General features: G+C 45.4%; 1 protein-coding gene across 1 annotated transcript in view; it reads right to left on the bottom strand.

Moving 5' to 3' along the window:
- LOC147458473 (ABC transporter B family member 10-like) overlaps nucleotides 1–25,794 on the bottom strand; it is a 41,380-nt gene extending 15,586 nt beyond the window's left edge. The window contains exons 1-7 of the mRNA XM_086513100.1: nucleotides 24,631–25,794; nucleotides 24,232–24,286; nucleotides 23,927–24,096; nucleotides 23,381–23,545; nucleotides 22,540–22,835; nucleotides 5,596–5,912; nucleotides 5,273–5,496 (exon numbers count right to left, since the gene is read on the bottom strand). Coding sequence (XP_086369226.1) covers nucleotides 5,273–5,496; nucleotides 5,596–5,912; nucleotides 22,540–22,835; nucleotides 23,381–23,545; nucleotides 23,927–24,096; nucleotides 24,232–24,286; nucleotides 24,631–25,794 — 2,391 coding nt within the window. The remainder of the gene's footprint in view (nucleotides 1–5,272; nucleotides 5,497–5,595; nucleotides 5,913–22,539; nucleotides 22,836–23,380; nucleotides 23,546–23,926; nucleotides 24,097–24,231; nucleotides 24,287–24,630) is intronic.
- Nucleotides 25,795–26,140: the final 346 nt, after the last annotated feature.

Here is a 26,140-nt window from a genome sequence, read left to right on the forward strand (position 1 = left end):
ATGATAGTGCGGTAATTCCCAGACTCCAAAGGGTCCCTCGACTTGAAGATAGGTACGATAGTAGACAAACTCCAAGTATTAGGTAGGCCCTCGCACATGGCACGGTTGAACATCAATGCTAGAATCTTTGCAAGCAGATCTTTGGCCTGTATAAAATGCTCTCTGCTACTAGGCCATCGTGATCATATGCTCTCTTGGTCCTCATCCTATCAATGGCCTTGTTTACCATCTCGGCGTTAAAGAAAGCACATGTGTGTGGGCATGGCTCTGACAGATCCGGTAGAGGTGGCTACCCCGAGACTATGTAGAGAGATGACACATATTGACCCCATACCTTCGTAGAAGTGATGACTGGTGGGGTTGAGTGACCATAGAAGAATCGCCATGCCTCGCCTGAATCCTGGCTCAAAACAGCCGGTAGAAATCCTGCTCTAATCGAGCTAGAAACGCCCTCTTCTTCCATCGCGCCAAACGTCAACAAGCAATCCGTGACTGCCTGTGAGTGATGACTCCTAGCAATACCTCCCTCTGAAGTCGGGCTCTCGTCTCTCTGCACTCCTCATCATACCAGCCATTTTGAGGTATGCTCCCAGAACGTCGTCGCTGCCCAAGCTCAGTGTGTGGGTATGTCTCTATTGCTGCATCCTGCAGTGTCTCTATCACTATGTAAGTGAGCTCCTCCAAAGGTCTCCCCGGATCCTCTGTGCCTAAGCATCTGTATATACCATCCATGTAGACAGAATCAGTCTCTGAAGTTAAAGTGTATCAGGTATGCATAGATGTCTGTGCCAGTCAAACAAGCTGTGCTGAACTCGAATGAGACAATAAACGTGAGAAGAGCATGATCTTTTGCTACCCCGATAGGCCTGGGCCCGACTGTAAAGTCCTGAATAGAGGGTATAAAATTGGGCTGAGCCAAAACATAATCCATTGCCATGTCTATGAGGAAAACAAGTGAACCCACTCGATACTGGACATCTCTGGAGGCCATTCAAGATGGCCAGTCCATGTGCAATCCCCATGTCTATCAAATATCCCTATCTCTAGTGTGCTCCTCATCTTGCGAACACTTGGCCAATCCCATATCATTGACATCCAGCTCTCTAAACAAGGTATTGTCTGAGAGTGGCCCATCCTTGCATTATAAGTCTCCCAGAAGGATGGCATCTCCATCCTTAGAGAACTCCCATAGGTCCTCATCCAATATCATGTAGGGTGACTGCCCCTTGGGGGATGCATAATGAGATGTGTTGGAGGCAAAATAGCATATTGCAATGTAGAGTGTCCTTCTCGTCTCCACTCTCACTTCGACCCACATATATTTGGCTTGCTCATCTCTCCGAACAATACAAATGAGGGGCTGAAGCTCCTCCCTAGATAGGATTGCCACCGCTCTTGACCCACGTCCTCTTTGCGTTGATCTCACATCCTGTCTACAAGTAGTCTCCCAAAGGTATCCCGTCACTCTAATCAATATGCCACCAGGAGTCTGATGCGTCTCCGAGTAGAAAATAATGTCTCTTCCCTAGTGCACATTGTATGCAAAGATGCTCATGCTCGAAATATGTGGGTAAGATTGAGGCCTGAGACTAGCAGATGTCTCTACATTGCTATATGCTATTTTCCCCCCAATACATCAGTCTATGTTGTGCCGAGAGAGCAGTCACCTTCTTTGTCCTAGATGATGACATATGGGAGTTTTCCAAAGATGGTGACATCATCATCCTACGGGACTTCAATGCCCGGACGAGCAATGCTCAAACAGCCTTCTATGACACTTCAGAGGGCTTTACAAACATCTACAGGACAGAGAGCACACAGAGTATGGAAGACATCTCCCAAAGATGGCAACTACACATGGTCTTGCCATACTTAATGGCGTACAACGTTTTCCTAGAGCGGCCGGTTTCACATGCTTTTTACACAGACATGGGGCTAGCACAGTGAACTATGTCGTAGCTTCATCTCCTACATTCAGGATTTCACAATAGGACCCAAACCAGTGGATGTAGCAGTGGATCATGCTCTCTCTACACTTTGTCTCCTTTCAATATAGTACAGCCTAGGTGTCAGGAGGGAGGACACATACTCGCTATACATTTACACCAGAGGCTGACTCTGCTTATACAGAAGAGATCTATAATCGTCTATGTACAGCAACCAGCACGCTAGGACTCTTTGGTGGAGGAGATCACCACTTTATTGACTGAGACTTTGCATGATGCAGCAGAGGCATACCCACACACTCAACCTCATTAGAGACGCCGTTCTAGGAGCATGCCTCAGAACAGCAAGTATGACGAGGAGTGTAGAGTGAAAGGTTAGGGTGGATAAAATGGTGAGCACATAAGTAAAGTAATTAGAGAAACTAATTACGCAATAATTACTTAATGCAAAGTAGCATAAGCTTGGCACAAAACACACTTGATTATTAGGTTGGATTTTGAGTGTATACACAAGCTCAATTTATAGCCTTGAGCTAGGCATATTTGCACACACAGATGATGATGTGACAAGGATTGCCAAATAGGTTACACGTTAGGATTTATCACATGGTCTATAACATGTCATAAAGTTGACTAGGCATCCACATGTAAGAGCGCTTCACACACATTAGGTGCTACAAAACACGCACCCTAACAACCCTCCCTGTGTGGATTTTGTATGCACTAAAGCAGTCACATTACCTCCCCTCAAAACACACTGGGGGAAGGTACACAAGACACATTCCTCCCCTTAAACACAAGTAGGGAAAAGGAACACAACGATCTTCCCTAACACACAAATAAGATCAACAATCCTCTCGTACAACACAAGGGGTTGAGGAATAAATGGGTAAAGTGCTCACAATATGTCAGAGTAAATTAGACCAAGAAATTCATCTTCGATGTCAGAATCTTCATCAACAACATTAATTTGATTTGTTTCTTTGTCTTTGTAGTTGCATTTGGTTTGTCCTTGGTGTTGTTATCTTTATATCTGCAATACTTGGATGAGTGATTGTTCTTGCCACAATTCTTGCAAGCGTTCACTTCATTACAATCCTTTGACAAATGATTGGTGCGTCCACATTGTGTGCAATTCAAATTGCTTTTGTTTTTGTTGTAGCGCTAGTTGGTGACCGCATATGCTCCTCCATTATTAATGTTGCCTTTTATCTTCTTATCAAAAGCTTACAAAGAGTTTATGACATCCTCAAGAGAGGATATTGGGTCCTTTTAATGTTGCATTTTATCTTCTTCTCAAAAGCTTACAAAGAGTTTATGACATCCTCAAGAGAGGATATTGGGTCCTTCTCTTTGAATACAGTCACAATTTGTCCATAGACAACATCTGGAAGTGCTTTGAGAAGCACTGCCACTTAATCATCTCATCTACAATGCACTAGATGTACGTGAGCTGTATGCAAATGCTTTTGAGCCGGTTCACTAGTGAGGCTATATCTTCATTGGATTCCATGCTTAGGCTATAGAGATCCATTTTTAGAGAGAGTTTTGAGTGTTTGGCTTTGGCTCCAAAAAAATTCTCTAGGATGTTCCAAGCATCAGCTGTAGTGGTGCAAGAATCTAGGAAGTGTACGTAATTGTCATCTAGGGATGTGAGTAGGATGCCTAGTGTCTGTTCATTTTCTAGTTTGATAATGTGCGTGAAAAGCTCGTCGACAAGGGAGCGCCTGTGTAGAGGTGGCACTAGAAAAAGCTCGTCTTGACTCCAAGGGTTGAGCACAGGCAGGACAGGATAGATACGCGTATGCCAGCAGGTTGACTTGATGGGGCCACGTGGGTGACTTAACGAGGTGGAAGACTTAGTGGCATTGGCACGCTTTCACAATTGAGCACAATCTTAGAGATTAGAGGATTTACTGAAAGCTGGAAAAAAGGACTTTTAAGCATGCAATTTGAGGATCAAATCACAAACAATCGCAATGTCCAATAGCTCTATCGAAAGATCTCAAGAAGCACTACACGCACACGCAAACTACAAAAGCAAATGAGCACTAGAGGGACTATTATGATTGTGTGATGATTGATGGGCACAAATACAACAATTACACACATACTAATCATTGTCAATTGGCCAAGAAAGGTAGTGGCTCAAGGAATCGAGTCCAAAGACATGCGCAATCCTTGGTAATCAAGCAACGATTAGTGTGATTATTAAAATATAGATCGATGGAAATTAGGAGATACTGATTGTTGTAGTAGCTCTGATACCAATTGAAAGGTTAGGGTGGATAAATTAGTGAAGCATTCGTGGTGAGCACATAAGTAAAGTAATTAGAGAAACTAATTACGCACTAATTACTTAATGCAAAGTAGCATAAGCTTGGCACAAAACACAATTGATTATTAGGTTTGATTTTGAGTGTATACACAAGCTCAATTTATAGCCTTGAGCTAGGCATATTTGCACACACAGATGATGATGTCACAGGGATTGCCAAGTAGGTTGCACATTAAGATTTATTACATGGTCTATCACATGTCATATAGTTGACTAGACATCCACATGTAAGAAGGCTTCACACACATTAGGTGCTACAAAACCCACACCCTAACATAGAGAGACAAGGGCACACCTTCAGGGGGATCTTCTCCTAGGGGTCATCAATCACAGACAGTCTCGGATAGCCTTCTGGCGCCTTGTGCAACGGAAGAAGTGAGCATTCCTAGCTCACACGGAGCGAGACTTATACCAATTGTTCTTGACTAGAGACTCAGGAGAGACATGGCGTTTCTTTCATGAGCACTCCCCTCCTCCAGTGATTACTTCTCCCGATATATGGGGTCAGTATTCAACATCCTTATATATGGTCCCTGGATAGACACCCCTTCTAGATCCTCCTGAGCCATGCCCGTCTATGAGTACCTTCTTTACCACTGAGATGGTAAAGATGTCCATGACAGGATGAGGACCAGGAGGGCTTATGATCATGATGGACGAGCACTCCATACATGCCAGAGATATGTTCGGCATCCTCGTCGAAGTCTGACAGGCCTTTTTGCTTCAACTCTCTTCTACAGTCGTCCTTCACTCCCTTGTCCCAGCCTTTTGTGAATTATCCATCGTTGGTAACTCTGTATCATTGGTATCTTTCCCGCTTTGGTGTGTTGTTATATTTCAGGGGTTTCACTGTCAGTTCCGATTGTGTAATGCCTACCGGCCTTGGAATTTGCTTGTGTACTACAAAACAGTCTTAAGACATCCTCCTCATGCATGAGCGCCTGCAAAAGAGAGAGAGAGAGAGAGAGAGAGAGAGAGAGAGAGAGACCTCTGTGTCATAGCCATGCTGCAGTGATGTGATGAACTGATGAGCATTAGCTAGTTTAGCTGCAGCTTCAACTTCTTCCGAAGTGGCATCTTGCCTCCCAAACAAAATATTTTCTCTCACACTCGTTGGAAATAATACCGAATGCTGTTCAATCACACCAATTTGCTGACGAAGCCATCCGAGTTTAAGGTCCTGGATATTCACACCATCTATGTGTATTGTGCCTACAATATACCAAACGCCCTTATGAAAAGTTGTCCTATTTAAACAAAGCAAGCCCTTATGAAAAGTTGTCCTATTTAAACAAAGACTTTGTTATTTACCTTTCTGTGGCTCATAAAATCTTTGCATTAGGGAAAAGATGGAAGATTTCCCCCCTCCATTTGGTCCAACAAACGCAATAGTAGATCCAGATTCTACAGTGAGTTGCAATCCACAAAGTACGGTCAATGTTGGTCTTGCTGGATATGAAAAGGTCACATCTTTAAACTCAATTTTTCCGCTCATGTTTCCAAGGACAATCCCACCCAAATCGTGAATATAACTTGAAGGAACTATGCCCAGTTCTTGGGAGACTCTAAAAGCAGCTGCAAAACTGTCAGTGAAACTTCTCCAGTATTGCAAAGCTAAAACAAGACACCTGCAACATTCAAAAAAGTGGCCAAAACTGTGTCAAACTTTCTTATTATAATGCACAACAAAGAGAGCAGCATAAACACACATGTGCCCAAGAATGATCCACAGAAGAGAACATAACATTCACAGTATAGTGTGACAAGCCAAGAGGACGACTCCTCTGAAGCTTCCAGTTAGCATGAAATGCTCAGGTTGTGGTTGAAACCTTTCCCATCATCAAGAAAATTCATGGGGCTAGCAACTCACTGTGCAAGCCCTATCTCAAAGGGTATTTTCTCATTCATTTACAATTGGTCAGAAACGGTTTAACTTACAAACTGTAAGGGAGGCTAAAACAAAACAGCTACTGCACGGTGATCTCATTTGCAGAGAGAAAGGAGGTTTACATCCAGTTTTGAGCTCTATACAATGCCCTATACAGCAATTGCCAAATGATGACTATGCTTTGGTGTCTACATGGATCAGCAAAGCAGAAAGGATTAACAAAGACCTCTTCCATATGTTCAAGGAGCTACAGCCAAGGACCACTATTCAGGCTCTTAATAGCAACAATATTCTGCGAGACAGGCATAGAGGGTTAGGGTTCCAACAGCTAGACAGTAGACCACACATGCACGCACATTTGTCTGGCCAACCACAAGCTCTACTTGCCCTGAAAAGGTGGTCCATGCCAATCTTCAAGTCATCCCCCTAGTCGCACACTGACTTTCTTTTCTCTAGACTCTCCCTTCCCTCTAGGCGTCCTCAGACAGTGATGTTCATTTTAGCTTTTATTTTACTTCATTTTATTTTGTACCCAAATGTTGCATTAGATCCACCAAGATTATGTCGGTTTGGTCTCAAAGGACGTTTTGGCCTTTTGAAGATGTTTAATATAACATTTCATTTCATTTCTAGAATGTGCTGGTTTTCTCTCTATAAAACTGATTTTATTGTTCTCTCTCATGAGTCTCTCACTGTTTTTAGGGTTTTGTTGTTTCTTCTTTGCTGTTTTTGGGGTTTCGAAATTGGTTTTTGGCTGTTTTTAAGGTTTCGTCATTGTTTTCTTGTTGTTTCTAAGGTTTTTGACTGTTTTTTAGGATTTGCTATTTTTCAGCGTTTTGCCACTGTTTTAACGGTTTCAAATCTGTGTAATGCTGTTTTTTAAGGTTTCACAAGCGTTCTTGCTGTTTTGTAGGGTTTCATGTATTTTTTGGCTGTTTTAGACTCTCTCTCTCTCTCTCTCTCTCTCTCTCTCTCTCTCTCTCTCTCTCTCTCTCTCTCTCTCTCTCTCTCTCTCTCTCTCTCTCTCTCTGTGTGCACCCTCGCGCTGCCTGCTCTGCACCCCTGCGCTCGCCCGCTGCTTGCTGTCCTTACCCCCCCCCCCCCCCCACGCCTGCTCGCGCGCTGCACCCCCGCGCTTGCTCTGTTCTGCTCCCGCTCTCCTCGCGCCCTGCTGTGCTCCCGCTCCCGCTCTCTCCCCCTGTGCTGCCCAGCCCCCCCTTCGCCCCCCCCCCCCCCCCCCCCCCCCCCACTCTTCTACGCGTAGGAAGTCATTTTAAATATATTTTTTTATTATTTTTTTTACCATACTGTACCCCCCCGCTCCCATTCTCTCTACCATACTGTACTCCCCCTCCCCCCCTCTCTCTCCCGTCTGTAACTATCGCTGTCCCTCCCTAGCCATACCGCCTCACGCTCCCCCACTCGCCCAGTTGCCGCGCCCGCCGTTAGTGTGGATGCACACGTACTTCTAGTGACTCCCTTGCGAACGGCTCCCCCACTCGCCCAGCTGCCGCGCCCGCTGCTAGTGTGGGTGCACACGTACATCTAGTAACTCCCTTGCGGACGACGATCAAGCATGAGGAAGCTGAACGATAAAGCCGACCCCCTAGAGGATGCCATTCAAAAGTGCAAAGAGGAAATGACGGAGATCATTACCAAGATGAACCGCAATCTCTTGGGCACAATAAACATGCTCGAAGGACGCGTGCTGATCCAAGAGAGCAAGATAAGTACGTTGGAAGACCGAGTGACGGCCCGAGAGGAAGAGATCGCGTCACTCAAGAAAGATCTCGCCGAAGCACGATCAAGAAACACACTGGAAGAGGGCGAACTGCAACCCTCAGTAATCGAAGAAATCAACACGATCAAGGAGCAAGTACGGGCCATCAAAGAGGGAGAAGAGCAACACAAAGAAATGACGACTTCTTGGGTGGATGTTCTTACCAAAACTCAACAAAAGGCGGATGAAGCCGAGAAATGGATCAAGGTGGCCAAGAAAGGAAAAGGCAAGGAGATAACGCCCACGTCCACACCAAACAACATCATTAATCAAACACTAGAGGAGGAGCAGAGGAGACGGGTGCGCGCTTTACATGTGAGAATTTGCGGTCTTAAAGACAAAGGCAATGTGGACGAAGAAGTAAAAGAACTCACAGCCTTGATGGGGATTCATGAGCCGACGCACACAAGGGCATGGAGAGTGGGCAACATAAAGAAAAATGGAAGCGGTGGAGAAATCTCAAAAGAAAGAGCACTCATCCTCCGTTTTCCCTCCATGGAAGCGAAAAAGTCCTTCTTGAAGAAAAGACCAACTCTTAAAGAGACTGGCATCTTTCTCGGGGATGATCTCACCCTCTCGCAGATCGCTCATATGCAAGAAGTAATGCCGGAGATTAGAGCGGCAAGGGGAAAAGGCAAGATCGCTTTTTACCGAGATGGAAAAGTGGTAATACTAGAGCGACGCTCCACATGACGGTGCGAGACTTATGGGACCACACTCAAAGTGGCTGCCTAGAACTGTAATGGATCTATGCGTCTTGATGTGGGTGCTTTTGAGGATAGCTTTACTGGAAGAGACATCATCTTTTACTCTGAGACACACCAAGCCCCTAGGCAATCCATGCCTCACATCAGTGGATACAGGTGGGAGACAGCCTACAGACAGGAGACACGCTCAGAGCACAGAGGGCAGGGCTCGGGGGGAGTCGCAGTGTTATTTAGAGAGAATCTGCAACCACTGATACATATAGCCCGCAGGGACGAGCAGGGTAGGTACATGTGGGTGAGATTGAGATTGAAAGCAGAGACAGGCAGATACCTCTATCTAGCTATTTGCTACTTTCCCCCGAGTACATCAGTTTATGCATCACCCAGAGGACAGTCCCCTTTCTCTATTTTGGATGATGACATATGGGAGTTCTCTAGGGATGGTGACATTATCATCCTGGGGACTTCAATGCTAGGACTGCCCATCACTAGGCAGTGTTTTATGATACTTCAGAGGAGATGCTAAGGGAGCTATATGTTGTAGAGACGGGCCTTTCCAGACTATCACACGATGTGGAATATACTGAGTATGGGCGACACCTGATAGACATGGGCATTGCACATGGATTGGCCATCTTGAACGGCCTACAGAGATTTCCTGCTGCGGGAGGTTTTACATGCTTTCCACACAGACATGGAGCCAGCACAGTGGACTATGTCATGGCATAGCCGAATCTCATCTCTAGTATCCAGGATCTCACAGTTGGGCCTAGACCAGTCGGGGTGGCAGTGGATCATGCTCTGGTGTCGATGACCATCTCCTTCCAGTTCAGTGTAGCACACAGGCCACGGGTAGCAACCCCTACTCGCTACACATTCACACGGGAGACGGATTCTGTATACATGGACGGGATCTACAGACGCCTATGCACTGAGGACCCGAGGCGACCTCTGGAGGAGCTAACTACTATACTGACACAGACATTACATGAGGCAGCAGCAAAAGCATACCCACACACCCAGCCTGAGCAGAGCCGCCGATCAGGGAGCATGCCTCAGAACAGCTGGTACGATGAGGAGTGCCGCCAGTATGAGCCAGACTTCAGAGGGAGGTGTTGTTGGGGGATGTCACTCACAGACAGTCACAGATTGACTTCCGACGCCTGGTGCGGCGGAAGAAGAGGGCTTTTTTGGCTCGACTCGAGCAAGATCTATATCAGCTATTCTTAAGTCAGGACTCACGTGAGGTGTGACGGCTCTTTCATGAGCAGTCCCCCCCCCCCCCCCCCCCCTTGCTATTTTCTCCACAGAGACCTGGGGTCAATACGCATCATCTTTGTACACAGTACCTGGACAGCCGCCCCTCCCCAACCCCCCCGATCCATGCCCACACGCATGTGTTTTTTTCACTGCTGAGATGGTGAAGAAAGCTATTGACAGGATGAAGACTGGGAGAGCATATGATCATGATGGCCTAGTCGCTGAGCATTTCATGCATGCCAAAGACCTACTAGCAGAGCTTCTAGCAGTTATGTTTAACCGTGCCATGTGTGAGGGCCTACCGGACACTTGGAGCCTATCTACGATCGTACCTATCTTCAAGTCAGGAGACCCCATGGAGCCTGGGAATTATCGCACTATTATGATTGGGCACACACTGGCACGGTTGTATGCATCCATTCTTGAGCAACAGCTGAGTAGATGGGCAGAGCGGGAAGGAATACGTGCAACTGGGCAGGCAGGATTCAGGAGAGGCTTCTCTACTCTTGACCATATCCTGACACTCAGGGCCATCATCGAGGAAGGCAGATCTCATGGGAGACGGATCTATTGTAGCTTTGTGGACTTCCGCAAAGCTTTCGACACAGTACCCAGAGCTAGACTGATGCGCAGATTACACGAAATGGGAGTACCCACAGAGCTCATTTGGGGGATCATGGCATTGTACAGATCAGTAGTAGGGCATGTACGCACCCCGGAGAGACTTTCTACACCGGTCCACTCCACTATTGGGGTGAAGCGGGGCTGCCCGCTCTCTCCTACTCTTTTCGGTATGTATGTGGATGAGGTTTCTGACTACATTGACAGCGATGGGGATAAAGGTGCACAGTTGGCAAGGACATGGATTCCACTTTTGTTATATGCTGATGACATAGTGTTGATCTCCGAATCCCCAGAGGGAATGCAACGTCAATTGGATGCTTTGCATACGTTTGCCCACGAAAGTGGTTTGTCTGTCAACCTGGGTAAAACCAAGGTTATGGTGTTTAATACCACCCCACAGTGGATCAGGAGGTCAACACCTACATTCACATACGGCCAGGAGACTGTGGAGTACAAAGACGCTTACACTTACCTTGGAGTGGTTTTTAGCGGACCTGCATTCTCACTCAGAAGAGCAGCAGAGACCAGACTTACTAGAGCCCACGCACCATTGGGTAGATTGGAGAGGATGTGTTCACAGGTTCAATTTCAGGAGCCCCGGACGAAGCTCTGGCTCTTTGACACCTTGGTGGCTTCAGCATTGCTCTATGGAACCGAGATATAGAGACCTTCATTGGATCACCACGGGAGGCCGGGTCGCACAGACGGATGGGGGAACATGGAAAAACCTCTCGTCTCTATGATCTCGCGGCTCATCAGAGCCAAGGCATCAGTACCACGGGCCATTATCTAAGCAGAGCTAGCGGCCCCCCCACTAGTGGTGGAGGCACTCACCAGATCAGTCTCCTTCATAAACCGCACATAGGAACTTCCTAGAGACAGATATGCTCACATAGCACTTGAATCCTCTCGACAGTTAGCGATACAAGGAGATACAACATGCTGGTATGGGGAGATGACATCATGGTTTCAGGCACATGGGTTCAGCATAGACAGGCTGCCACCATTCCTTTACTCATTGGATGCACCATCTCTCACTCTTACACAGTCAGAGATCACCAAGCTCATCCACCAAGACCTCACCCAGCTAGACACCAGGAGGACATGGATACAACCAGCACAGGAATTGGGCACGAAAATGGCTTTCTACAGAGACCACCTTCTCCAGCTTACGGAAGATGGTTTTGTGACGAGACCCAGATACATAGATACCCACTTGTCTCATGGGATACGATGTGCTATTGGCCAATTACGCAAATCTTCTCACCAGTTGCGCATTGAGACTGGGAGATACAGCGGAGTACGCAAAGGACAGGACATGCCCCTTGGTAACATGGAACCTGAGACAGAGCTACATTATACATGCCACTGCCCCGTCTACTACGAGATACGAGGCCGCTTCCATTGCTTGTTCAAAGAGGGTTTTGGACCACTCTCAAGAGTCATGGGATACGAAGATCAGAGATGTTTGGGTTTGTTCTTGCTCGAGTTGCGCAGACACAGAGATAGCCTAATGAATGGCGAGGGCCAGTCTCAAAGACGGATCATAGACTTCTTCAGAGCAAACACGAGACAGCCGCAAGAGCCACTCCCACAACAAAGCTCCCCCTAGTCTCACACCAGAGGCACACTGATTGACCGAGCGATTGAATTGGGGAAATCCACGCGCCCACGACTGCAAAGAACTACACAACATCGACGGAGGCTATGACAGAAAATTCGGAGCACGCTGGCCAAGCATGCACGACACCCGATCAGACTACTAACCATGGAGGAAATTGATGAGATTCGCCAACGACCGATGCTAGATCTCTTGTGATTCAACTATCCCAACAAGCCGCCCATTTTTTGCTTAGTTTTTTGCTTGGCTCACATCGACCAATTTAGGATCCCATAGTATATATCTTTGTTTTGTACTGTTGTTAGGTTATTTTGTTACTCTGACTTTGTATCACATCCACCACTTTGTAACTTTCGGGTCTCATAGGTCACTATGGCCTTTTGAAGACATTAATATAACATTTCAATTCATTTCATTTCATTTCTCTCTCTCTCTCTCTCTCTCTCTCTCTCTCTCTCTCTCTCTCTCTCTCTCTCTCTCTCTCTCTCTCTCTCTCTCTCTCTCTCACATGGGAAGCATTTGGAGAAGTGCCAATGGCTTCCCCCACGTGTAAGAAGACGCTCCCTCTCCGGCCGCCAACAAAGCCTCTTTTATGCGGACAGGGAAGAGGGTGTCAACAATAGAGAAGGAAATGAGAGAATGGAGAAACGAAGTGGAAGAGTGGAGGAAGGAGAGGAGCACTATTCTTCAAAGATGGACCGAAGAAAGAGATGGCATGCGTAGGAGGATCGCTTCGCTCGAGGAGAAAGTGGCAATCCAAGATTCCATCATCCAAAATCTACAAGCAAAAAGTGGGCTGCTCGAAGAAGGCAAATTCAACCATCCATGATGGAAGGATTGAATACCATGAGAGAAGAAATACGGATTATCAAGGAAGATGAGGAGAAGAAGTCATGAGGCGCGGTCATCTCCGCAACACAAAAGAAACTAGAGGAGGCCGAAAAATGAATTGAGGTTGCCAAGAAAGGAAAGGTAAGGAATCTCCTTGTACACCCACTCTTATTAGCATGACCCTCAAAGAAGAACAAAGGAGGAGGATGCGGGCTCTACATGTGAGGGTAACCAGCCTCAAGGACAAACAATTTGGATAAAGAGGTGCCTCACATCCATGATGGGGGTGGACAAGCCTTCACACACAAAGGCATGGAGAGTGGGCAAGAAGAGTGATGGCCCGGGAGAATTTTCAAAAGGGAGAGCTCTCATACTACGCTGCCTTGGAAGAGAAGAAGGAATTCTTGAGAAAGAGGCCTACTCTCAAGAAGACAAGTATTTTCCTCAATGATGATCTCACTATCTCACAGTGTAACAAACTGCTGACGTGTCAAAGCCTAAAGAATGGAGCCAACTTGCAGATGTAGACCGAGGGGCCTAAACCCTAAGAAGAACAAGTAACAAAAGAAGAAGTCCTACCAACTTATGGGGACCCCGTTCGATGGAGCCCCAAGTGACATAAAGGATTAAAATAAAGCAAGACCCGCACACACGCAAAAACTGAGATTATTGAAAATTGCGCTGGCATGATGACGTGGCAGGCTGTACAGATTTCCGTAAATTGCGCTGGCAGCTTTTTGGCTTTGCTTTTGGACCAGATGCTTTTGAGTTTGAAGGATTTCACTGTAATTGCTTTTTAGGCCAAGTGCCTTTAATATGAGGTTAGGGCTCATTCTCTGGCATGCTTCCAAGAGAAGGTGCAAAGTCTCGAGTACCGGCTTGTACTGTGTTGATGGAATATAAAGAAATACCTAAAGGGGCGCCAAGGTTTGGAGCCAATACTCTCTAGGGTGGAATTCCACCACTCCGTGTCGCGTGTCGTCTCTCTCTTTCAGTTCAGTTGTTATTAAAGTGCTAAAAGTTTGTTCAGTCTGTTCTTTTCTATTGGCACGTGGTGCCCGTCTTGTGACACACAGCTTGCGCATATGAGAGAGGTAATGCCAGAGATTACGGCGGCAAGGGAGAAAAGAAAGATTGCCTTTTACAGAGATGGTCGGGTGGTGATTATAGAGCAGCGCTCTACATAACAATGTGAGACCTATGGGACCATATTGAAGATGGCTACTTGGAATTGTAATGGATCTATGAGTGGACGTTGGTGCCTTTGAGGACAATTTCAGAGACAGGGACATTGTTTTCTTCTCAGAGACTCATCGGGTCCCTGGACAGCTTATGCCACATGTGGTGGGATACAGATGGGAGACGGCCCACAGGACAGTCGCGAGATCTGAGCATGGGAGTAGAGGTTCAAGAGGAGTAGCAGTGCTATTTAGGGAGGAGTTACAACCAATACTACATATTGTACGGAGAGATGATCATGCTAGATACATGTGGGTGAGGCTAAGAGCTGACACAGACCGATTTCTATACAGTGCCATATGTTACTCCCCCCCCCCCCCCCCCCCCCCCCCCCCCAGTACGTCAATATATGTTGCATCCAAAGGACAGTCACCTTTCTCTATACTTCTCTTGATGTGTGGGGCCAGTATGCGTCATCGGTATATATGGTTCTTGGACGGACCCCCTTCTAGATCCTACAGAGCCATGCCCACCTACCAACACCTTCTTTACCACTAAGATGGTAAAGAGAGCCATTGACAGGATGAGGACCAGCAGGGCATATGATCATGATGGTTTAGTAGCAGAGCACTTTATACATGCTAGAGATATGTTGGTAGAGGTTCTTGCAGTGTTGTTCAATCGTGCTATGTGTAAGGGGTTACCTAAGACTTGGAGGTTGTATACTATTGTGCCTATCTTCAAAGCAGGTGATCCTACAGAGCCTGGGAATTACCGCACTATTATGGTTGGACACACATTGGCACGGTTGTATGCATCCATTCTTGAGCAGCAGTTGAGTAATTGGGCAGAGGGTGAGGGTGTACGAGCAAAGAGCCACGCCAATTTCAAGAGGGGACATGTACGCACTCCGAAGGGGATATATGATTTAGTTCACTCCACCATTGGGGTGAAACAGGGTTGCCCATTGTCTCCTACTCTATTTGGTATGTATGTTGATGAGGTGTCTGATTACATTGACAGAGAGGGTGATAGAGGTATGTATGTTGATTTAGTTCACTCCACCATTGTGGTGAAACAGGGTTGCCCATTGTCTCCTACTCTATTTGGTATGTATGTTGATGAGGTGTCTGATTACATTGACAAAGAGGGTGATAGAGGTGCCCAGCTGGCAGGGACGTGGATCCCATTGTTGTTCTATGCTGATGATATTGTGTTGATCTCTCACTCACCAGAGGGTATGCAACGACAGTTGGATGCATTAAAAAGTTTTGTAGAGGATAGTGGATTGTTTGTAAACCTTGGTAAAACCAAGGTTATGGTGTTTAACACCACACCATAGTGGATCAGGAGATCAACACCGACTTTCACATATGGTCAAGAGATGGTAGAGTATAAAGATGCATACACTTACTTTGGGGTTGTCTTCACTGGGCCAAGGTTTTCTTTGGGGAGAGCAGCAGCGACTAGACTGACTAGAGCTTTTGCGGCCTTGGGAAGCTTAAAGAGGATGTGTTCGCAGGTTCAGTTCCAGGAACATTGGACAAAGTTATGGCTCTTTGATACTTTCGTAGCCTCAGCTATGTTGGGGGTACAAATATGGGTACCTTCCGTAGGCCAAGATGATTGGAGACGTATGGAAAGGCCCTTGGTATCTATGATCTCTCGACTCATCAGAGCCAAGGTCTCCGTACCCCACGTTATCATTTGAGCAGAGCTAGTTGCCCCTCCTATGGAGATTGAGGCGCTTACCAGATCAATCTCCTTTGTGCAAAACTTGTGGGATACTATTAGAGACAGATATGCTAGACTCGCCCTTGAGTCTTCTAGACAGTTAGCTCTTCAGGGGGACACTTCATGCTGGTATGCACAGATGACATCATGGTTTCAGACGCATGGCTTCACCATGGACAGGCTGCCCCCTTTCCAGTACTCTCTTCAGGCACCCTCGATGTCTCGTACACGAGTGGAGATTACTAGACTCATTCGTCAGAACCTAATCCAACTGGATACCAGGAGGAGATGGATAGAGCCACCACAAAAGTTGGGCACGAAGACGGATTTCTATAGGAGCATCTTCTCCACCTCATAGGAGATGGGTTTGTGATTCAACCCAGCTACATGGACACGCATATGTCTCATGGATTGTAGTGTGCCATTGGTCAGATACGCACATCCTCACATCAGCTTGAGATTGAAACTGGTAGTCTGGTAGATTCAAAGGGATACCAGCAAACAGCAGGATATGCCGGTTATGCCAGCTAGAGCCAGAGACATAGCTACATTACATGTCATTGCAAAGTGTACTATGAGATACGGGGCCGTTTCCACTACTTATTCAAAGAGGGTTTCGGTCCTTTCTCTAGGGTCATAAGTTATGAGGATCAAAGATGTCCTGGGCTATATCTACTTGAGTTATACAGATATAGAGACACTTTACTGGGGAGAGATAGAGAGAGACAGTCCCAGAGACATTACAGATTTCTTTTCACTAGATATGGGACAGCCAGAGGAGCAGCCATCACTGGAGAGCTCGGCCCACACTCATTCGACCACTACCGGCACTCTCATCGACCGAGCACTGGAGCTGCGGAGATCCAAACGGCCACGATTGAGAAGAGGGGCTACACAGCATCAACGAAGACTACAGCAAAGGATTCGAGCCATACTCTCTCAACCTCCAGTGCAGATGAGGATGGATTCTAGTAGTAGTATCTTTGTTCTAGTTCTTTTATACCCAGACATGGTATTAGATTCACTATTTTGTAACAGATTGGTCTCATAGGTCGTTTTGGCCTTTTGAAGACGTTAATATAACATTTCAATTCATTTCATTTTTCTCTCTAAAACAGTTTGCTCTCTTAAAAAAAGGCACTAACAGTCAGGACTATTACTAGATTCTCTCTTTAAAATCTGCAATTTTTCTCTCTCTAGATATCACGGGGACGGGCACCACATGCCAACGGAAAAGAACAAATTGAACAACTTTAAGCACTTCAAATAACAACTAAACTAAAAGAGGGAATGGCGGAGTTCCACCCCAAGAGAGCACTGACCCCAAACATTGGCACCCCTTTCGGTATTTCTTTATATTGCTTGAACAAGGTACAACGCCGGTACTCCATCCTCTGCACCTTTACGCGGAAGCGTGCCAGAGAATGAGCCCTTAGCTCATATTTGAAGGCTCTTGGCCTATGAAAAGTATTTACATGAAAAGGGTTCAAGCTCAAAAGCATCTGGTCCCAAAATCACTAGCACCAAAAGCTTCCAACTTGTTTTGCGAAAATCCATACAACTACCACATCAGCATGTCAACACAAATTGTGGGCGTCCGTACAATGCTACATCAGCATGCCAGTGCAAATTGTGGGACGTCCGTATAGTTGCCACATCATCATCTTTTAACCTAGGGGAGTTTGAGTGTATGTGTGCCAGCTTTACTTCTAGCATAATCACACGAAACAGCGTTTCGCGGGGGGGGGGGGGGACAGAAACAGAGTTTCTCTCCCGTTTTGGACCAGCCGAGACGGCGTTTCGGCTTGCAACTTTTAGAAGGTTCAATTTGGGGCAAAATCATGAGGGATTCTTTTTTAAGCATTAAGTTTGAAACTTTTGAATTAAGACTTGTCATTTTTCAATTCTGAATACACCTATGGCCCCTCCTAGGCTACTTGTTTTATGAAATACATTGTTTACAAATTGAAAAAAAAAGTGTCGTTTTTGCCTGGGGCGAAACTCAAAAACACTGGTTTTTCCATTTTTGTTTCTGCCGTTTTTGTTTCGGGTGGTGACTATGACTTCTAGTGACTTGGGCCCCGATCAGACGGGGTCCCATAAGTTAGTAAAGACTTCTTTCGTTGCTTCTTCTTCTTCTATTGCTTCTGCTTTTGCTTCTTCTAGGGTTTAGGCCCCTCGGTCAGGATCTGCAAGTCAGCTCTATTCTTCAATGGCTTGACACGTCAACAGTTTGTGACATCCCCCCTTCTTGAAAAAAAAATCGTCCGCAATTATTGTATATCTACAAAACAACTCAAGTTAGCTCAAAAATTTCCGTGGTTCATTCCGAGGGACATTCCGAGGAACATTCCGAAGAACAATCAGTTTTCTCATTCCATATTGGAGCTCTTGATATCTCGGGTTGTTGGCTCCCCAAAAAAATCTCATCCAATAAGGGGTCTCATTCCAAATTGGAGCTCTTGATATCCTATGCCGTTGGTTTATTAGAAAAATCTCATCCAATAAGGAGTATTCAAAGGTTGGCACATCACAATGCAACACAAATGTTCACATATGCATGTTATAAGACATAGAAACATAAAGCCGTCAATGAACACTCCCCTCCTAAATAACCATCTTGGTCCGAGCCATGAGTTGTTCAACGACTCTCTCATCACTCCTCCTGCAAATAACCTAAAAAGGTCTGAGCCATGAGATATAGAGGCCGTTTACAACCAAACGCCCCCCAGACTGCAACCTGCGCCGTTTGGAGGTGCTGAGAGTAACCACTGCTCAGACTTCTTAAAAGTTAATACTCCCTCCGCAAATAACCACAAGGGTCCGGGCCATGAGTAAAAACATCACTTTTCAAACATTCAATACCCCCGCCCACAAATAACCACAAGGGTTCCGGGCCATGAGTATGTGCAAGCATTCTCAAACATCATTTCTCACTACTCCACCCGGGAGTAAATCACCAATCATTGAAACCAGTATTAAAACCAGAGTCAAACAATTCAAATCGGCACCAAGACCGGTTCAAAACAGATACCATCCATTTCAAACAAATTCCAAAACAGGATCACCAACCAAGTTCGTCAAACAGAATTCAGAAAACTGCTAATTCAAAGTGAAAAAGCATTCTCGACATCCGTCGAGCTTGAAAAGACGTCTAGCTTTCCATCTTGAAACCTGCACCAAAATTAGGGTTAGATTTCTTCCACAAGGTTGTAGCCGACTGAAGCATGGTCCATAAGCTCTCGAATAGTCGAAACACACCTCGACACACAGTGTTCCTATAGTGGTGACGGTCGTCCCAAGACATAGCAATCACACTGGGCCTCCAAGGTTATAAGCTCAAGAAGAGACACCTACTACAAAATGTCCAAAAATTTCAAGTTGTAACCTACTAGGGGGAGTTTGAGTGTATGTGTGCCAGCTTTACACCCACCGGACGGGGTCCCATATATTGGTAAAGACTTCTTCCGCTACTTCTTCTTCTTCTTCTGCTTCTTCTAGGGTTAAGGCCCCTCGGCCAGGATCTGCAAGTCAGCTCTGTTCTTCACTGGGTTGACACGTCAGCAATTTGTGACACAAGATTTTGAGCAGATTTTTGCTCTATAAAACCAGCAAATTTTCTCTCTCTAGACCAAATTTTATCAGAATATAGGCCATTGCATGCTCTCTCTCTCCACGAGCTAATGCTGTAACACCTATTCATAAGCCACGATTCAGCCATGGCATGGCGCCGACTTCCACCCACACCGTTGAGGACCCACAAGATGGCATGGCTATGCACAGGCTCTACTCTATAGGTGCCTAGATAGCCACCAACTCCAATTTCTCTGTGACAACTTGATGACATGGCATGAGAGAAAAGCAAGGGCAGCCAACTTCTGGACACAAAGGACCAAAAGCAAATTGGAACAACCCGTGAATTCCACCGCTTTTACCGGCGCAAATTTTGGGATTGACAACGTGGCTGCTTGCTGACGTGGCAGGCAGATTTTTTACCAGCTTTTTGGGATGCCAGTTATTAGACAGAGTTGACTTCTATTGCTTTGGGAGAACTACTATTTTTATGTTTTCTTTTTTAGGATAAGAGAGGCTACGCCTCAGTTGTAAAGCCAGTTTCTAGGAGTGCATGATCTCACAGGAGATATCGCCAAGGGCCTTGATTTGAGGGCCTATACTCTTTGAGAAGAACTCGCTTAATGTCATTTGATAAGTACAAGTGTGATCTTTTCAATTTTTTCAAGTCTTTCAATCGCAGATTTAAGTATGTCGTGAGTCATCCATTATGTGGATGAATACAATGGTATCAAAGCCCAATCGTCATCCTGTTCTCACAGGAGGGCAATCCGATCCGGTGGAGATAAATTCAATTGCACCTCCAGCTTTGGCAAAGGCGACTAATGAAATTTTACAGGATCCTCATGTTTCTCAGTATACTCTACCTCACAGAATCCTCCGATTTCAAAGGATCCCCTTGTTTCAAAAGCTCCCCATGACAATTGCATTAGATTGAGAATATTTGGTGGAGCTTGTTTGAGAATTGCAGACGACTGTCACTTCAGAATAGTATGCACCTTAAGTAGAAGGCGAAGAGCTTCAGTATCTTTATGAGATTTTGAGATGTACTCTACCTCAGTCGCTACCTATCTATCAATCTCAACCTCCAGTTACTACGACTTCTACTATTTCCTCTCTTCCATCAACAACTATGGTACCTTTGCCCTCTCATATGTCCTTCTATTCAGTTCCTGACCCAAAAAAATTTCTTCCCCCAGTTTCTACTATTATGGATCCTTCTCCACAGTCTTCTTTGACACTAGGGCTAATGAAAACCCTTCTCTCTATCTTCCTTCAACTTCTGCAGTTCCTACTACTTTACCACGTCACCATCCCCACCACCACTTGCACCTTTTTCCTTATTACCATCCATCTATTAAGAGCACAAGCCCAAAAAGCTTCGAACTTCATGAACATTCTTTAGGTCAGGCCAATCGCAAAGTCTCAATTTTGGCCGCGTCCATGTGTATTTTCTATAGGCCAGGATGGTTGGAGATGTATGGAGAGGCCCTTGATATCTATGATCTCTGGGCTGATTAGAGCCAAGGCCTCCGTACCGCATGATATCATTCGAGCGGAGTTAGCTGCCCCCCCTATGGAGATTGAGGTGCTTACCAGACCAGTCTCCTTTGTACACAGCCTATGGGATACTACCAGAGATAGATATGCCAGGTTGGCCTTAAAAGTTAAGAGGCCTCTAGCCAGTTAGCTCTATAGGGGGATACATCATGCTGGTATGCACAGATGACATCATGGTTTCAGACACATGGCTTCAGCATGGACAGGCTGCCTCCTTTCAGTACTCTCTACAGGCACCCTTGATGTCTCTGACGCAGGTGGAGATTACTAGACTCATTCGTCAGGATCTGATCTAGCTGGACACGAGGAGGACATGGATAGAGCCAGTACAGGAGTTGGGCACGAAGATGGCTTTCTATAGAGAGCATCTTCTCCACCGCACATGGGATGGGTTTGTGATTCAACCTAGCTATATGGACACATCTTTCTCATGGTTTGCATTGTGCCATTGGCCAGATACGCACATCCTCACATCAGCTCGAGATTGAGACTGGCAGATTCGAAGGGATACCAGCAGATAGCATGATATGCCGCTGATGTCATCTAGAGCCAGAGACAGAGTTACATTACATATGTCATTGCACAGTGTACTATGAGATACGAGGCCGTTTTCATTGTCTCTTCAGAGAGGGTTTTGGGCCTCTATCTAGAGTCATGAGTTATGAGGATCAGAGATGTCTTGGACTGTATCTACTTGAGTTACACAGGCATAGAGACACTTTACTGAGGAGAGCTGGAGAGAGACAGATTAGAGATTTCTTTACACTAGATATTGGACACCCAGAGGAGCAGCCATCATTGCAGAGCTCTACCCGCACTCATACTTCCACTACTAGCATTCTCATAGACCGAGCACTGGAGCTAGGGAGATCTAGACGACCGCGATTGAGAAGAGGAGCTACACAGTATCGATGGAGACTACAGCAAAGGATTCGAGCCATACTTTTTCGATGTCCTGAGTGCAGATGAGGATGGATCTCTACCATATCTCCCCCCCCCCCCCCCCCCCCCCCACTTCTCTCATTGTACTACACATTGTATTGGGCACCTTTTGTATTAGCTGGCACATCCATACAGTCCAAGCTTGTAGTAGTTGTATTTTTTGTTTCAGTTGTTTTTTATTCCAGACATGGTATTAGATTCACTGTTGTAACAGCTTGGTCTCATAGGTCATTTTGGCCTTTTGAAGACGTTAATATATTATTTCATTTCTCTCCCAAAAAAAAGTGGGGATTTTACCCTTAGCATTACAGAAAATTCGCCCATAGGTCAATATACAAGAAATATGGAAAATCCCCTACAGAAACACTGATATCATGGCGAAAAACACCCATACAACCACAAGATACAATCAATCAGAAAGAGGTTACATAATAGAAAGTTACAAATCATTTATTAGCCAGCACATCTGCAAACCAAAGGTGGCATGATGCATAAAAGACTCTCGAAAAGATAAGAAGATGCATAAAAGGTATAAGTAAGTGCAGAGGAAGCTTGCCTTCCACCAATGAGAGTAGCCAAGAAGCAAGCCACAGCACTCCCGCCCTTGATCTTGTTACCAGCAACAAGGGCAGAGCCATACCAGATAATCAAGGCCCATAGAAGACAGCTCAACAAATACAAGATTGCCATGCCTGCACCTTTAACAAATCCCACCTTGGTTGCTACAGGTGTACATTTGTTCAGTAAGCCCTTGTATTTCATGCTCATTCGCTCCTCGGCACCATAAGCAAGCACAGTTCTTATATAAGTCAGTGTTTGATGCACAAATGTGTTAGCCTCAGCGTAAGTTTCCTGTAGCAAGATACACAACATGTTGACAAGATAGGTTTTTTAAATTCAAAACAATACTAAGTAAAAGACATATAAGTGAACAAGCCCTCCAAATCATCAGAAAAAATAAGCATGTTTGCTCGCTGAACTCATAAGAACTTTTGAAATTGCCCCAACCTACCATGCAACTAGTCATTGTAAGGTCATCAGGACAAAGTAGAGAGATGACACTAAAAAGTATCTTAAAGTAGTCAATCATACACCCCAAGTTTAGTCTCTTAGTACCATGGCATGCAGAGGGTGAGCATGTAGGGGTCTTGGGAAAGCATGCAAAGGGTCTTGCTGCCAAGGTGTTGGATAAGCATGCAATGGGTTTGAGTGAGCATGCAAAGGAGTTGCAAGATGGGCCAATCCCTAGTGAAGGAAGAAGGTAAGGTGGATGTAGACACCAATGCAATTCCTCCTGACCGTTCAGAGCAACCTGAGGACAACTCCTGCAGGTGTGCGCAGTGCTTACATAAGGTTCCAAATTTTCAACGAAAGCCATAATTACAGAGGGACATTACCTCTTCCTCTGCTCCAAGTTTAGCTAAAGCGTCCCGTTGGAAGACTCCGATGGCAATCAGGAAGAGACTGCTGAACAGCACTATGAGAGAGATCTGCCATGACTTTGTGAAGCCCACAATATATCCAACAAGGAAGGTCGTACAATGATGGAGAAAACCAGCTGTCTAGAATACAAGACATGTCAGCCATGTACTTCTTTAATATACCCCTCAGGACTCACTTAGCATAAGGAAGGTGGTAAAAACCGTGCTTTCTAAATTCAAACGTGCTTTCACTTTGCACACTGATAAATAATCATAAACGATCGCTTACGCTTTGCCACACAATAATGGTGATGTCCATTGAGAAGTATCGAAATAAGTACAATCATCTTTGTTCATAATCATGGGTCTAGGAAGAATGCAAGAGAGCAATCTAGTTTGGTCTATAAAATCACGACTGCTTCAATATCTTGATTCTTAGGTTTGCACCTTAATTTCTGACTCATGTGCTCTAAATTCAATCACAAAAACAATAAAGAGGTTGATACTTTCAGTCTGACCAACCTTGTGGCCAACAAGATCCCGGATGCAGTCAACATTGGCTGAGGTTCTATACCACCAGTCCTGCCCTGTCTCTGCATGGAAATCCACGTTTTGTCTCAGGACTGATCTCAGAAAGGATGTCTTGATCCTCAAAGCTTGCCTCTCTGCTGCAAAAGCCCAGGCAGAAACCTCTGCATTTGCAATATACAGTGACATCGTAAAGCCATGGGGTAGTTCAATTGCAAGCAATGTGTGTGTCTTATTTGCTCCCACAAAGTAATCCTTAATTGTATTAATGCTAAGAAAATCGGTAATCCTGCACTCACCAATGTAAGAGCTTAACAAAGTGACAACAGCCAAGATCCCCATCCACATGCATACCTGCTTTCGACACCACAAAACGTATGATGATAAAATGTGTGATTAAACAATAACTAATACATGGACAACTACATACATACAATAAACTTCTTAAAACTGGATCCCACTTGAATAAAGGTATCGTGCCTATTTGCCACAAGATGCTATAAAAGATATGAGGCCGCTTGTGTGCACAATGAGCAATCCAAATATGTATTACAGGTTCAGGCACTCATACTAATGACATGTCATCCAATGTGCTATGGGAAACGTTTTGAACAGTGAGATTTTGAAATTTGAAGCACGTCTATTTAGCAATTGCATCTATGCACACATATGGTTTAATCGTGTGTTAGGGAGAGAACCTCCTGTGACTCGGGGACGCTTTGATTTGCACCCCATCTTTCCACCATCTCCCCAAAAAGCAAGGAGAAGATGGGAAGAGAGGCACCATTAATTACAGCACCAACAGTACCCAGGGCCATTATTACCCTATCCCATTTGTCTGCGTACTTGAACAGAGTGAAAATGCTCACAAAGCTCTTTTGTGTCGTGCCCAAATTTTCTTCACGCCCGAACAGGGTCTCCTTCGTTCCTGGCTTATGTTCAAAGTTTGCATGATCAAGACTATTAGATGTCTCAAAAGTAATCATTGTCTTGTTAGTTATATGGTTAGAATGAAGGGCTTGATTATGCTCATCCTCTTGCATCTTGTCAGTCTGAGTGTCTTGGAGGTGAGGAATATGTGTAGATGTCATTCCATCATAACCCAAAAAAGCATCAAGAGACTCATGATCATCCAGTAGCCTTTCTTTGCTTGGGTGTTCTAGTATGGACTCCATAAACCTCACTGTGCCAGGCAAACTACCAAGCGACGATCGAGGATAGTCACCATCATTGACATAACTTTCGATAGAATTTGAAGCTGGATAGTTATGCAGTTCACATGATGATGCTGGGCTCCTTTCGCTTGCACAGGCCGGTGAACCATAGGCATTCAGGTATCTACTCACATAACCCTTGAAGCTGACTTTGTTCTTGAGAGGGGTACTTGCAGAGTATGAATTCTCCCTAGGATAGTTGTCTGGGTGCGTGGATGACTTGTAGGCATCCAGCTTGGGATCCGTAGAAACATCATCTTCTTGATTTGCTTCATGATAATAATCCCTTGCAGTGATGAAGCGGGAGGCTGTAGGTGACCGCCAACCATAGCTATCCACTGATGGGCTGAATGCAAAGGGTCCAAAAGATAATGCTGATGAGTTATTCCACCACCTATTGTAGGCATGTGTGGCGGTCGGGGGTGAGCGGCCGTATGGGGATGAATCCACATATAAGCCATAGCAATCTGCATTCTCGACCCTATCTAGACTCTGATTCGGAGCTTCACTTACATTGGAATGTGGATAGGTGAGATAGCCATGGAAGAAACTTCCAGCAACGTGAAGCTTTCGGGTAGAAGGAGATGAAACAGAGAGTTGTGCCTCGTCTGCCAAGATAGCTCCAAATTCTTGACTGCTGCACATCATATCGAATCAAAGAAAGAAGGCGCTAACACCACCGAAAACAGCAAAGGAGGGTAAGGAAACAATTGAGTTGTCAGACAAAGAAATAATTAAACTCACCTACGAAGGTTTCTGAACACGGGAGGAAGCGATATAGTCGAGGAAGCAGTCGATGCTGCCAATGCGTTTTCCTTTCTCTCTACTGCCCGCCATAGGGAGAAAAGCCGCGGCCCGCCAAAATGATATGGAAACGTTTTCAAAACAAGGTGAGGAGGCAAAGAATTTACAATCAAGGTCTATGTGCCTAAGGTCTTGGGTTCAATACCCCCTTGGCAACCTGAAGACAAGTTCCAAGTCCTTAGGGACTGTT

This window comes from Adiantum capillus-veneris, chromosome 5 (assembly GCF_014529385.1).
Source record: "Adiantum capillus-veneris isolate H3 chromosome 5, ASM1452938v2, whole genome shotgun sequence".
NCBI classification, from domain to species: domain Eukaryota; kingdom Viridiplantae; phylum Streptophyta; class Polypodiopsida; order Polypodiales; family Pteridaceae; genus Adiantum; species Adiantum capillus-veneris.